This window comes from Orycteropus afer, unplaced genomic scaffold (assembly GCF_000298275.1).
Source record: "Orycteropus afer afer isolate SDZICR_OR568_19922 unplaced genomic scaffold, OryAfe1.0 scaffold00044, whole genome shotgun sequence".
NCBI lineage: Eukaryota > Metazoa > Chordata > Mammalia > Tubulidentata > Orycteropodidae > Orycteropus > Orycteropus afer.
The window spans coordinates 5819214-5833915 of record NW_006921631.1 but is presented as its reverse complement, the minus strand read 5'-3'; the positions used below and the strand labels follow the sequence as shown (position 1 = coordinate 5833915).

The 14702-nt window shown below is 37.5% G+C and overlaps 1 protein-coding gene across 1 annotated transcript in view; it reads left to right on the top strand.

The window, feature by feature from the left end:
• The window catches only part of DCAF6 (DDB1 and CUL4 associated factor 6), a 254975-nt gene that overhangs the window by 51439 nt on the left and 188834 nt on the right, over positions 1-14702 (top strand). Inside the window, exon 2 of the mRNA XM_007937724.1 lies at positions 1187-1248. Within this exon, the coding sequence (XP_007935915.1) occupies positions 1187-1248 (62 nt within the window). The remainder of the gene's footprint in view (positions 1-1186; positions 1249-14702) is intronic.

Sequence of the window (14702 nt, the reverse complement as noted above, 5' to 3'; positions counted from 1 at the left end):
GGATATATACCTAGTAATGGAATGGCTGGGTCAAATGGTATTTCTAATTCCAACTTTTTAAGGAATTGCCATACTGCTTTCCACAGTGGTTGTACATTTTAACAGTCCCACCAGCAGTGTATGAGAGTCCCAATCTCTCCACATCCTTGCCAGCTTTTGTTATTTTCTGTCTTGTTGAACTTTGCTGTTAGTGCTGGGGTGAGATGGTGTCTCGTTGTTTTGATTTGCATCTCTCTGATGGCTCATGATAGTGAACATTTCTTCATGTATTTGCTGGCTGCCTAAATATCCTCTTTGGTGAAGTGTCATGCACCTGTTTTTTAATTGGGTTGTCTGTTGTTGAGTTGTTGAAGTTTTCTGTGTGTTTTAGAGATTAGACTCTTATCAGATGTATCATTCCTGAGGATTTTTTCCCTGGTTGTTTATTTACCCTTTTGATATAGTCTGTTGGTGATCTTAAGTGCTTAATTTTTATGAAGTCGCAGTTATCTATTTTGTCTTCTGCTGCTTTGATTTTGTAGTTGTATATGATAATCTACCATTAAAAAAACTAGGTCTCATACTTTTGCCCATAGGTGTTCTTCCAAGAACTTTATTTATGGTTCTGACTTTAACGTTTAGATCATTGATCCATTTTGAATTAGTTTTTGTGTATGGTGTGAGGTATGGTTCCTGTTTTGTTTTTCTGCATATGGTTACCCATTTTTACCAGTACCATTTCTTGAAAACTGTTCCTTCCCCATGGAATAGATCTTGGCCTTTGTTGAAAATCAGTTGCCCATAAATGGACAGATTTATTTCTGGGTTCTCAGTTCTGTTCCACTTGTCTGTGTGTCTGTTCTTGAACCAGTACCAGGCCATTCTTATTACTTTAGCTATATAGTATGTTTGGAAGTTGGGAAACATGAAGCCTTCTCCTTTGTTCTTTTTCTTCAGTATTGCTTTGGCTATTCAAGGTAGACGTTACATAGTTTTGCACCTTACTTAGCTCTTTGACCCATTTTGAGTTAATTTTTGTGAAAGATTTAAGGACTGTGTCTAGGCTTATGTTTTTGCATGTAGAGGTCTAATTGTTCTAGTTTCATTTGCTAATGAGACTACCCTTTCTCATTGAATTGCCTTTTCTCCTTTTTATTTTTCTTAGCAATAAATTTTATGATTTATTTAGTTCTTTCTTTTTACACAGGAAGAAGAGAATTTATCCAAAGATTAAAACTTGAAGCAACTCTGAATGTGCATGATGGCTGTGTAAGTAATAGTTAATTCTCAACTATGAAGCATTTTAATAGTAAGTGTTTTAATGTCTGATGAAATGCCTGAATTCTCCCAGAAGAGATTGTGACTAACTGTAATAACATGGGACAATAAAATTTTACATTAAAACATAAAAATAATATTTTGAAATTAGAAGAGTCTATGGGAGATTTTTTCAGAAATGAAGATGAGTATGTTCTAATATCAAAAGGCTTCCATTTCTTTCATTTTACTGAAACTTTTTGTCAAGATTACTAGTGACCTTCATAACTCTAAATCTAGTAGTTGCTTTTCTGAAACTTTATATGTTGATTGAGCACATCCTCTTTTTCTGTTGGTTTTTGCTAATACCATTCTCTTATTTTTCTTTCTATCTCACTAGCTAACTGTATCTTCTCTGTCTTCTTAACCTACTCATCTGCTTCTTGCCCTTCAAAAAACAATTCTGTCCTGACATCTCCCACCTCCTTCCTTCTCCATCTCTATGTGACCCTATCAAGTCCGTGGCTTTAAAAACCATGATAACTACCTCTTCCTGGAAATCCAGGTTCATATACTGAAATGTCTACTTACATTTCTACTTGCATATCTACTATTGTTGTTGTTGTTGTTAGGTGCCATCGAGTTGGCTCCAACTCATAACAACCCTAGGTACAATAGAACGAAACACTGCCTGGTCCAGCACCAGCCCCACAATCCTTGTTATACCTGAGCCTATCATTGCAGCCACTGTGTCAATTCATCTCGTTGAGGGTCTTCCCCTTTTTCATTGACCCTCCACTTTACTAAGCATGATATTCTTTTCCAAGGAATGGTCTCTTCTGACAACATGACCAAAGTAGGTGAGATGTTTTCTGGCCATTCTCGCTTCCAAGAAGTATTCTGGCTGCACTTCTTCCAGGACAGATTTGTTAGTTCTTCTGGCAGGCCATGGTACTTTCAGTATTCTTCATCAACTCTACAACTCAAAATCATCAACTCTTTTTCAGTCTTCCTTATTCATTGTCTAGCTTTTCCATGTGTATGAGGCGATTGAAAATGCCATGGCTTGGAATAGATGCACCTTAGTTTTCAAAGAGATATCTTTGCTCTTCAGCACTTGAAATGGGTCTTTTGCAGCAGAATTGTGCAGTGCAATACGTTGTCTGATTTCTTGACTGTTGCTTCCATTGGTGTAATATGAATTCTTTGACAACTTCAGTCTTTTCTCCATTTATCGTGATGCTGCTTATTGGTCTAGTGATGAGTATTATTGTTATCTTTATGTTGAGGTGTAATCTGTACTGCAGACTGTAGTCTTTTATCGTCATCAGTAAGTGCTTCAAGTCCTCTTCACTTTCAGCAAGCAAGGTTGTGTCATCTACATATCACAGGTTGTTAATGAGTGTTCCCCCAATCCTGATGTCACGCTCTTCTTCATATCTACTATTTGCATATCTACTAGGCACCCAAAATTTAACAGTGCCGAACAAGAATTTTCACTTTGGAAAATTTCAAACATACTTCTCATATACTCATCACCTGGATTTAATAATTATCAAGATTAGCCCTATTTTCTTTTTCTGTGATTTTTTTTTTTTTTTTTCTCATTCCTCTAATGTTGTACAAACCCAGGTGTCATCATTTCACCTGTATATGTAAGCCTAGGAACTATGGGCATTTTCTTATGTAACAAAAATGCTATTACATAATCTAGAACAAGATTAATAGTTTTTTTTTTTTTTTTTTCTGTTTTGGTATCATTTAATGTACAGTCCATAATCAAATGTCCCTGATTATTTAAAAATTGACTTTTTATTGTTGTTTGTTCAAAAGTGGATCTAAGCAAAATCTATACATTAATTGTTGTGCTTCTTAAATCTTTTTTAATCTAGAGCAGTCTTCCCCATTTCTGTACCCTGCCATTGTTGTTATAAAAACTTTATCAGTTTTCCTATGAAAGGTCAAACATTTTAGATTTCTTCGCTTATTTAAATCTTGAGGGTCGTTTAACTTGTTTCTATAAATTTTGCATTTTCTGTAACTGGAAGTTGTTTCTAAGGCTTAATTAGATTCAGATACCCCTTTTTTAGTAGGGGTACTTATAAGTGATACTATGTGCTTCGTATTAGATCTCAGTGTCTGGTTATCCTACTTTTAATATAATGATATAATTATAAATACTTTATTTTTCTCGCATAAATCTGCAACCTTCTACATTTATGAATGGCACCACCATTCATCCAACTGTTTAATCTGAAAATTTCAAGTAATCCTTGGTCCTTCTCTATGCATCAAGTTGCACATAAAATATATTTACAAATTGACCCTACTTTTAGAATATATCTGGAATCCGTTCACTTCTTTCTGTCTCTTTGCTACCACCACCTTCTCTTTCTAGGACTACTTACTACTCAAAACTCAATGCTGTCGAGTCAGATCCAACTCATAGAGACCCCTCCTTGGGTTTCTGAAGCAGTTATCTTTACAGAAGTAGATAGCCCAGCCTTCTTACAGTGTCTTCTTACTTGATCACTTTGATTTCATTTGTGTTTCCTTATAACTCATTCAACACACAGATGGAATGCATACAAATCTAGTCATGTTAATTCTTTTATATTATTTTCTCCTTTTTCCCCTAGGGTTGTACGACTTATTGTATGATTGACAAAGGCAGGAGGAAAGAGAAACATGTTTACTTTACTGAAACAAACCCTATGATCTGAGCTTTCTAGGCTGGTTATTGATATGGACAAGTGAGGACTAGTGCTTTCTGAAAATCAAGGTATATTCAATTACATCCTTTAAGGTATTGTTCCTGTTATATTGGGATTTCAATATATTTCATTACAGAAGGTGATCTAACATTGTACTTTTAAGCTATCTTTTGAGAAATGGAGATACCACAAACAAATAAACTTCTGTACCACTATGGTGGAAAACAGTATTATGCTTCCTAAAAAAGCTAGAAATAGAAATTCCGTGCAACCCAGCACAATACCACTCCTAGGGATAAATCCTAGAAAAATAAGAGCTGTTCCATGAATAGATATGCAAACCTATGTTCATCACAGCATTATTCTCAATAGCAGAAAGATGGAAATAACCTAAGTCCATTGATGTATGATTAGGTAAACAAACTGTGGTATATAAACACAATGGAATTAAAGAATAACAAAGGATCTGCAAAACACCTCATAACATGGATGAGCCTAGAGGACAGTATGCTGAGTGAAGTAAGTCAATTACAAAAGGACAAATACTGTATGAGACACTGTTATAAAAAGTCAAGAGTAGGTTTACACACAGAAAAAAAAAAAACATTCTTTGATGGGTACCAGGGATGGGAGGGTCAGGGAGGGAAAATCACTAACTAGATACTACACAAATATTAATTATAGTGAAGGGAAAGGCAATGCACTATGAGGGAAGTCAGTACAATGTGACAAAGGCAAAGGAAGACACTGAGAGGTAAAACCAAACAAACAAACAAAAACAAACTCATTGCTGTCGAGTTGTTTCTGACTCATAGCAGCCCCTCCTTGGGTTTCCAAGACAGTATCTCTACTGAAGTAGATTTCCCAGTCTTCCTTCCTAAGAATGGCTCATGATTTTGAACTGCCAGCTTTCTGGTTAACAGTCACATGCCTTAGGCACTATACCACCAAAGCTCCCAATAATGCAAGACTAAAGGACAATCATGATAAATGTTATAACATATACTTTCTTATACCAACAATAATTGTTATTATGTGTCGTCGAGTCAGACCCGACTCATAGCGACCTTCTTTGGGTTTCCGAGGCGGTATCACTATGGAAGTAGATTGCCCAGCCTTCCTTCTGAGGAGTGGCTGGTGGGTTTGAACCACCATACTTCTGGTTAGCAGTCAAGTGCCTTAGGCACTATGCTACCAGAGCTCCCACCAACAATAATAGCAAACAATAATTTGTGAGTGGCTATGTAGATAAATATGAGTTGGGTAGTTGTATGGGAGTATACTGCATACAAACATATGTATGATTGTGGATATTTTTATGTACAAATTTGTAAATGCTGCATAAATAGCACATATGGGACACAATAATGGAAACCACTTAGACATTAGGACTGAACTTGAAGGCTAAGGATGTACTAGTCTTGAAGGCTAAGAACCATAGTCTTGGGGACATGTAGTTCAGTTGGCAAAATACAGTTCATAAATAAAATGTTCTACATCCTAGTCTAGTAAGTAGCAGCTGGAGTCTTAAAAGTTGATTAGCAGCCACCTAAGAAACCCTATTAGTGTCTTCCCACCTGGAGCAGAGGAAAACGATGAGAACCAAAGACTCAAGGAAGCAATTAGTCCTAAGGACTAATGGTCCACATGAACCACAGTCTCCTCTAACTTGTGACCAGAAGAACTAGATAGTGCCCAGTTGCAACTACCTTGACCAGTGTGATCAGGACTGCAATAAAAGATCCCAGTTAGAATGGATGAAAAATGAAGAATAAAATCCAAATTAAGAAGACTGGAATTACTGGTCTGAAAGAGACTAGAATAACTCCCAAGACAGTTGCCCTAAGACAACCTTCTAACTTAAACCTGAAGACACTTCCAGAGGCCACCTTTCAGCCAGTTAATAGACGGGCTTGTAATGTAAACAGTAACACCCAGGAAGGATGTATTCTTAAACCAATCTACTATACTAGACCAAAAGGGAAACATGTACCGAAAACCAAAGATGAGAAGACAGGAAGGCACAGGGAAGCTGGACAGGTGGAAATGGGGAATTCAGGGAGGAAAAGGGGAGAATGCTTGACACATTGTGGGGATTGCAACCAATGTCACTGAAAAATTTGTGCATAAATTATTGCTTGAAGAACTAATTTGCTATGTAAACTTTCGCCTAAAACACAATAAAATGTTTAAAAAAAAAAATCTGGTTTAAGGCCAAGGAATCTGTATTTTAATATTCTAGGCAATTCTGTTCTAGGTGAGCCATGGGCTGTACTTTGGAAAATACTGTTATCCCTACTGGGAGCTCTGGTGGCATAGTGCCTAACGCATATGACTGCTAACCAGAAGACTGGCGGTTCAAACCCACTAACCACTCCCCGGAAGGAAGCTTGGGCAATCTACTCCATAGTGATACTGCCTGGGAAACCCAAGGAGAGGTCACTATGATGAGTTGGATCTGACTCTAAGGCAATGGTTGAGTTTTTTTTTTTGTTTTAAATCCCTGCGAATTATAAACATTACAGTAGAAAGATCATCTGGGAAAAAAAATATGAAGTGGAAACAGGGCTCAGGTCCGAACCAAGGAACCCAACATTTAAAACTTAAGAGAAAAAAAGTGCCAGTGTTGCAGGAAGGAGCTCTGGTGGTATAGTGCCTAAGGCATTTGACTGCTAACCAGAAGATTGGTGATTCAAACCCACCAGCCACTCCGCAGAAGGAAGCCTGCTGCAGAAGGAAGCCTGGGCCGTCTACTTCCATAAAGATTTACCACCTTGTTTCCAGCTGAACAAAAGACAGGCGTATGAGTTGAACATTTACCTCAGGTAGATAGACTCCTTGGAGAGAACAATCATGGGAGAAAGAAGGGGTGCTTATGCACAGGGAGACAGCTTAGGGGGCAGGAATGCATGGAGGGATGGACACTGGGAAGAGGTATAACTATGGGGAGGAAGTGGGAGGGGAGCTATTGCATTGTGGTAAACTGGTCAATGTCATGAGACAAAATGTATGTGAACTGCTGTATGGAAAGTGAATTTGCTCTGTAAATCTTCACCCAAATCACAATTAAAAAAAAAAAAAAAGCAAGATTTACCACCTTGGAAATCCAAAGTGGGTCACTATGAGTCGGAATTGACTCCATGGCAGTCAGTTTGGTTTTGGATTATATTACAGAAGGAGGACCTCATGGAACCCAAATAGGTTCTTCTGGTGAGAAAGAATTGCTTGCAGAGAAAGAGGTGATTTATAGAGAGCAAGCCTTTAATGAAGCACTTCACAGGACTGTACACTGAAACAGCAAACTAGGTGTATAGCATACTAGCTGTACTGCCAACGTTTCCCTGTTGGCTTACAGCAGTTATAGGGGACAGAATCAGAAAGCTATACAATTGGCAAGTCACGTGGGTGGGATTCCTAGCTTTTGATGTTCTGGTCTTCAGATTGATCCAGGCATCTGCTTAACTAAAATCAAAAAGGGCTTTGTCATAGTCTCCTGTATGGACATCCTAGGACCTGCAACAAATGATCTGGCAATTACATGCTTTTCTAATCACAATTTTTCCGGTTTTCTAGTTCCTCTCAGTAGGGTTAATTTAATTAATTTACAAAACAATATGACCAGCAACTTCTTTCCTTGCATTTGTCCCTACTTGACTATCAGTAGGAGTAAGGTAATTTACAAGGGAATGTGGCCTGGCAGCTTCTAATACATGAGCTGTCCCTACCTCAGCTATAGTCTTATCCCCTAAACTGTTATCTTCTCTGTGTATATTTTGTATAGTTCCAATTATGCTATAAATACAGTCTAAATATATATATATATTATTTATTTAAAATCTTAATTAAAATATTTTTTGAGTCAAAGTAATGACTTACACCATGTATAAAAATTAACACAAAATGTATCAATGACCTAAAATATAAGAAATAAAATCATAAAGGTCTTAGAAGACTACATAGAGAAAAAGCCTCAAGATCTTGTTTTAGACAGTGGAGTCTTAGGTATGACATCAAGAGCAAGAACAATAAATGACAATGTAGATAAATTGGAGTTCATTAAAGTGAAAAACTTGTGTGATGTGAAGGTTTGTCATTTTTCTTTGAGGTTACCCTGTGATTTATTTTTTCCCTGAGTTTAGAACAGTCCATTCTATCTTGCAACTCTCTTGACTTCCTCACCATTTAGAAGTTCTGTAACTATACAGTTTTTCCCCTCTTTTTGCTTTATTGTTGTTGTTGTTGTTGTTATGTGCCGTCGAGTCGGCCCCGACTCATAGCGACCCCTCCTTGGGTTTCCGAGGCAGTATCACTACGGAAGTAGGATTGCCCAACTTCCTAGTTGTCCTCATTTGCCAATTGATGTCTCTGGTTCCTGGTTTATAATCTTTTAAGCTTATTTTACTTTCAATACTTCCATAGCTGTGTTGGTTTCTGAGTTATGTCATCTTGTGTACTAATGGTCAGTTGTTGTTTGCTATTACTGGTTCTCTGTTCAGAGGATTCTCTTTAGTATCTCTTGTAAGATTGATCTAGTTTTAACACATTCCCTTAATTTCTACTTATCTGGAAATCTCCTAATTTCAGCATCGTATTTGAGGGAAAATTTTGCTTGGTTGGAAATTTTTCTCTTTCAGGGTTTTATATATACCCTCTTATTGCCTTCTCGCCTGCATGGTTTTCTGCTGAGAAATCACAGCTTAGTTTTACTGGTTTCCCCTTTGTAGATAACTTTTCATTTTTCCTGTGCTGCTATCAGGATTCTTTCTTTGTCTTTGGTTTTGATGAGTTTGATTATGATATTCCTTGGTGATTTTCTTTTACAGTCTATCCTGTTTGGGGTTTGTTGGACTTCCTGAATGAATATATTCTCATCTTTCATCATATCAGGAAGTTCTCTTCCAACAAATCTTGGACAATTTTCTCAGTGATTTTTCTTTTCTTTTCCTGTTCTGAAATTCCAGTGACACTTAGGCTATTCCTTTTGATGGTATCCCACATGAACCTTAAGCTTTCTTCATTTTGTTTTGATCTTTTTTCTGATAGATCCCTATCCAAAGAAGTACTCAGTTTGTTTTCAATCTTATTAATTCTGTCTTCCATTGATTTCAGTTCTACTCCTTTGCCCTTTCAATGTGTTATCTATTTCTGATAATTTAATATTAATCTTCTGGATTTCTATCTGTATGTTTTGTGTCATTTCTAATTTTTCATTTATTATATCATTTTGTTCTTACATTTTCTTCCAAAATTGTTCTAGAGTTTTGTCTGTGTTTTCCTTAATTTTGTCAGTATTTTCGTTGATCTGCCTCTCAATCCTTTGAAGATACCTGAGTATAATTCTTTTGAATTCCTTATCAGGGAGTTTCAATGCTGCTTCTTACTCAGGGATGTGTTCTGAGTCTTGGTTCTTTGTGTGGACTGTGATAGTCTGTTGTCTCCAAGACAATGTGATGTTGTTGTATTTAGATCTTTATTAACTGTTTTTGAAGAGCAGTTAAGGGAGAGTCAGGCTCTTCTTGGTGGTTGTTTATCATTGGCCAGTTGCTAGAGAAGGAAGTGGTAGCTCTCAGTAAGCGGAGCTGCAGGAGGTGTGGGTGTGCTTGCGTTGTATGGGCAGGGTTGCTGTCTCCCACTATGATAAAAACAGCTATCAAAAAACTATCAAAAAAGTAAAAGCAAGTGGACAAAAAGTGCACTGCAGAAACATACAGGAACAATCACCAAAAAAAGAAAAAAAAAAAAAAATACCCTTGCAGTATCTGGGGAGGGGACAATAAGAGAGAAGAGGTAGAACAGGAAGATGGGAAAAAATGGGAGAAATGCAAAAAGAAAAACAAGGAATGAGGAGAACCATGTGAAAGAAAAAAATGGGAACCAGGAACAGGGAAGAGAGAAAAAGCTGAAAACTAGAATCTGGGAAGGGAGGGAAGAATAAAGAGTAATAACAAAAAGGACAAAAATAATAGTAAATTTAAAACAGACAAAAATAAACAAACTAAAAAAAAATTAAAAAATCTAATTTAATAATATAAATATTATATCTCTCAGAGTACAGATTGGGATGGAATTTCTGCCAGCCCAGAAGGTGGGTGGGAGTGAGGGATGGCTGCACCTCCACTCACCAAGAGGTGTGGTATATAAGATTAACGAGGGGAATATTGCACTTTCCCAGTCATTCAGGTCTGAAATGTCTTTGAGGTCCCCGGCTAGTGGAGCCTATTCTTAGGTCACTGAAATCTGAGAGAACGCTGTGGCTTTAAATATGCAAAATGGTCAAACTGCTTGTAAACATTCAAAATGGCTGCACCCCCTCTCCCCGACAGGCAAAAGTCCACAGTTCACCCCGTCTCCCTCTTTGCTGCTTCCCATTTTATTCAGCAGCCACTAGTGCAGTCCTCTGTGCAGGCCCTGGCTAGCAGGGCCTATTTTTAGGTTAATTCTTAGTTCCTAACACAACTTGGCAATTTGCAAGCTATTGGTGCCATCAGGATCGCTGACAGAGCATAGCTCTGTATGTCTCCTTTATCAGTATTTTCATTCAGATTCTTCTACTAGTTAGAGTTCAGTCTACTTCTCTGTCTTTCCTTTCAAAGCTCAGGGCTCCAGGATTATCTTCTCTATGTGTGTTTATTGGTTTCTCTTTTCTTTGTTGAGGAGGGTCTGTGTAGTTTGTCTGGCAATTCCACCATCTTACTGGAACTAAGATGAGATATTAGTACTTATAATCTTCCTTCCATCTTCTTCTATCTTTCTGTTTCATACCTCGGTCGGATATGGCTAAGGAACTCTGATGGTGCAATGGATAAAGCATTTTGGCTGCTAACCAGAAAGTCAGTGGTTCAAACCCATCAGCTGCTCCATGGGAGGAGGATGGGGCAATCTACTTCCATAAAAATTTACAGCCTTGGAAACCCTATCAGGGTCACTATGAGTTGGAATTGACTTAATAGAAGTGGGTTTGTCAGCAATACCTGCTTTTATATTGTCAGTATTGATTATAGTTGTCCTTTATTTTGTAGCCATAGTTGTCTTCTGTAATTAGTGCTGTGTATTGATTCTAAAAGTTGAAATTCAATAGTGTTAATAATAAATTTTATATGTACTTTTCTTAGTTTTTTAAAAAACTTTTCAAAATAAGGATGGAGGAAATTTACAAAGACCATTTATAATACTGTGACCATACAAAATTTTTTATGTCCAGTTGACTTTTCTCCTGAACTCAATATTCATATGTTCAACTTCTTACTCAACTTTTCCATTTAAATGCCTATTTGGCATCTCAGTCTTGAAATCAGAACTCTTTTCTGGGATGAATGGAGTAATCTCCTAAATAGTTTCTCCATACATGATATGTCTTTTACAACACTCCTCTGCTGAAAAATCTTCAGCGAATTTCCAGCAAACTTAGAGGACAATCCAAAGCCTTTAATTGTTCTTTACAAGGCCTTTCGTTATTTTGTGCTACTTACCTGCTTCTCTAGCATAGTACCTAAGGCATTTGACTGCTATCCAGAAGGCTGGTGGTTCAAACCCACCAGCTACTCCTCGGAAGGAAGGTTGGACAATCTACTTCTGTAGTGATACCACCTCAGAAACCCAAGGAGGGGTCACTATGAGTCGGTTGTAACTCCACAGCACACAACAACAACTACAACAACCTGCTTCTCCAGTTTCATCTTTTACCATGTTCGTTCTTATACATAATTTACATTACGCAAGTCTCTTCACTCTTTCTCCAATATACCAAGTTTGCCTTCATCTTACATATTTTATGTCTACTGCTTAGAACATTCTTCCCTCAGATATCTTTGAAGCCATCATTTTATTTAGTTCTCTCTTCAAGTGTTAACCTATAGGAAAAACCTTTCCTGGCTACCATATTTTTACAAGTACACATGTATTACATGTTTTTGCAAAGTGAGCAACTTTTTCATGCATTGTTTTCCTATGTACATTACATGTGTGGATGCAGTATTTGCAAAAAATATGGTTATCTAATTAATAGTGTCCTACCCATCAATGTTACCTTTCTAGCTTTTTTTTTTTTTTTTTTCCATAGCGCTTATCACTATCTGATAGTTACACATACAAACACATTTATTGTTTGTTCATAATCGGCTTCCCTGTCCCTTCTACTTCCCCCCAGTATACCACATCAAGAAAATATCTCCAGGAATTTATTTATTTTGGTCATCTAGTTTCAAAAGGGATGTCTACCACAAAAGTGACAGTTCTGAATTATTCGTTGAAGATGTAAGAAGTATGTGTTAGATTTTAAATTCATCTCTAAGAACCTAAAGTCAAATTGTTCCCCCCCCAACCTAAAGGAAAATTTCTTAGTGTTAATTTCAAATGGATTCTCCTTCATAATCTGCAGTTGCCTTCATTATAATCTCAAGTTTTTATAGGCTGTGCATTCTGTATCTTCCTTTTTTTTTAAATTTACTTTCTTTTGCTTAGTATATTCTCAAATGTTTTTCAAGTGTGGATAGAATGTAAACTTTTCTCCCAAGTTTGAAATATTTTTTTTTTTTGCTTTCATACTTCATTGATAGTTTGTGAATAGAATTTTAGGTTGGAAATTATTATCACTCAGTATTTTGAAGGCTTTACACTTAGGGCTTCTAGGATCCTGTGTAGCTTATAGCATGATGCCAAAATTTTTTGCCAAGTTGATTCCTACTCATAGCAACCCCTTGTGTTTCTGAGTAGAAATATGCTCCATAGGGTTTTCAATGGCTGTGATCTTATAGAAATAAATCACTAGCTTTCTTAAATAGTACTACTGGATAGATTAAAGGCCCCAACCTCCAGAGCATCAGTATATCTAGGTAAAAAGGGGCAGGAGGCAAGGCTAGGCCAAAGCCCCCTAGAGCAGAAAAAGGAGGGAGCAGGAGAGGCTGAGGACTTCCGGAGCGGCAAGATAACCAGGTAAAAAGGGGCAAGAGGCAAGGATAGGCCCAAGTGCCCTAGAGCCAGGAAAGGGAGGGAGTGGCCAGGGACATCAAAGTAGCAGGTTCCAGGTAGAAATTAGGTAAGGGGAGGGTGCAGAAATTTCCAATAGCTAAGGGAGACAAACTTGTCTGTCAGTTTGTCATCCTGTGGGACTTGTGCATTGCTGTGAGGCTTAAGGCTGTGCCACTGGTGTTTCAGATGCCTGCAGAGTTGCACATGGTGCATAGGTTTCAAGGCAGCTTACAAACTAAGACAGACTAGGAAGAAAGAAGAGGCCATCCACTTCTCAAAAACTGGCCAGGGAAAACCTTATGAATAGCAGAGGAACACTGTCTGATACATTACTGCACAACTTTATGAATAGCTCAGAAACAGTGTCTGACACAGTGCAGGAAGACGAGCCCTTGGGTCAGAAGGCACTCAAAATAGGACTGGGAAAGAGCTGCCTCATCAAGGTAGAACCAACCTTAATGATATAGATAAAGTAAGTCTTTGAGGACCTCCATTTGCTGACATGGCATGACTCAATTTGAGGAGAAACAGCTGCAAATATCCATTAATAATCAGAACATGGAATGTATGAAGTATGAATCTAGGAAAATAGGAAGTTGTCAAAAATGAAATGGAATGCATACAGTTTGATATCTTGGGCATTAATGAGCTGAAATGGATGGGCTTTGGGCATTTTGAATCAGATAACCATATGATCTGCTGTGCTGGGAATGACAAATTGAAGAGGAATGGCATGGAATTCATCATCACAAAGAATGTTTCAAGATCTGTCCTGAAGTACAATGCTGTCAGTGATACGATAATATCTATAAGCCTATAAGGAAGACCCATTACTACTACTATTATTCAAATTTATGCACCAACCACCAAAGCCAAAAATAAGGTAATTGAAGATTTTTATCAACTTCTGCAGTCTGAAATTGACCATACATACAATCAAGATGTGTGGCTTATCACTGGTGATTGAAATGAAAAAGTTGGAAACAAAGAAGAATCACCTATACTTGCAAAGTTTGGCCTGGGTGACAGACATAACGCTGGAGATCACCTGATAGAATTTTGCAAGACCAACAACTTACTCATTGCAAATACATTTTTTCAACAACACAAACAGTGGCTATACATGTGGACTTTGCCAGATGGAGTACACAGGAATAAGATTGACTACATCTGTGGCAAGAGGCAATGAAAAAGTTCAGTATCTTAAGCCAAAACAAGGCCAGGAGCTGATTGTGAAACAGACCATCAACTGCTCATATGCAAGTTCAACTTGAAGTTGAAGACAATTAAAACGAGTCCACAAGAGCCAAAATATGACCTGGAATATATCCCTTCTGAATTTAGGGACCATCTAAAGAATAGATTTGATGCATTGAACACCAGTGGCTGAAAACCAGAAGAATTGTGGGATGACATCAAGAGCATCATCCATGAAGAAAGCAAAATGTCATTAAAAATACGAGAAAGAAAGAAAAGACCAAAATGGATGACAGAAGAGACTCTGAAACTTGCCCATGAGCAGAGAGTAGCTAAAGCAAATGGAAGAAATGACAAGAACAAAGAGCTAAACAGAAGATTTCAAAGAGCAGCTCCAACAGACAAAACCAATTAGTGTAATGAAATGTGCAAAGACCTGGAGTTAGGAAACCAAAAGGGAAGAACATGCTTGGCATTTTTCAAGCTGAAAGAACTGAGGAAATAATTTAAGCCTTGAGTTGCAATATTGAAAGATTCTATGGGCAAAATATTGAATGATGCAGGAAACATCAAAAGAAGATGGAAGGA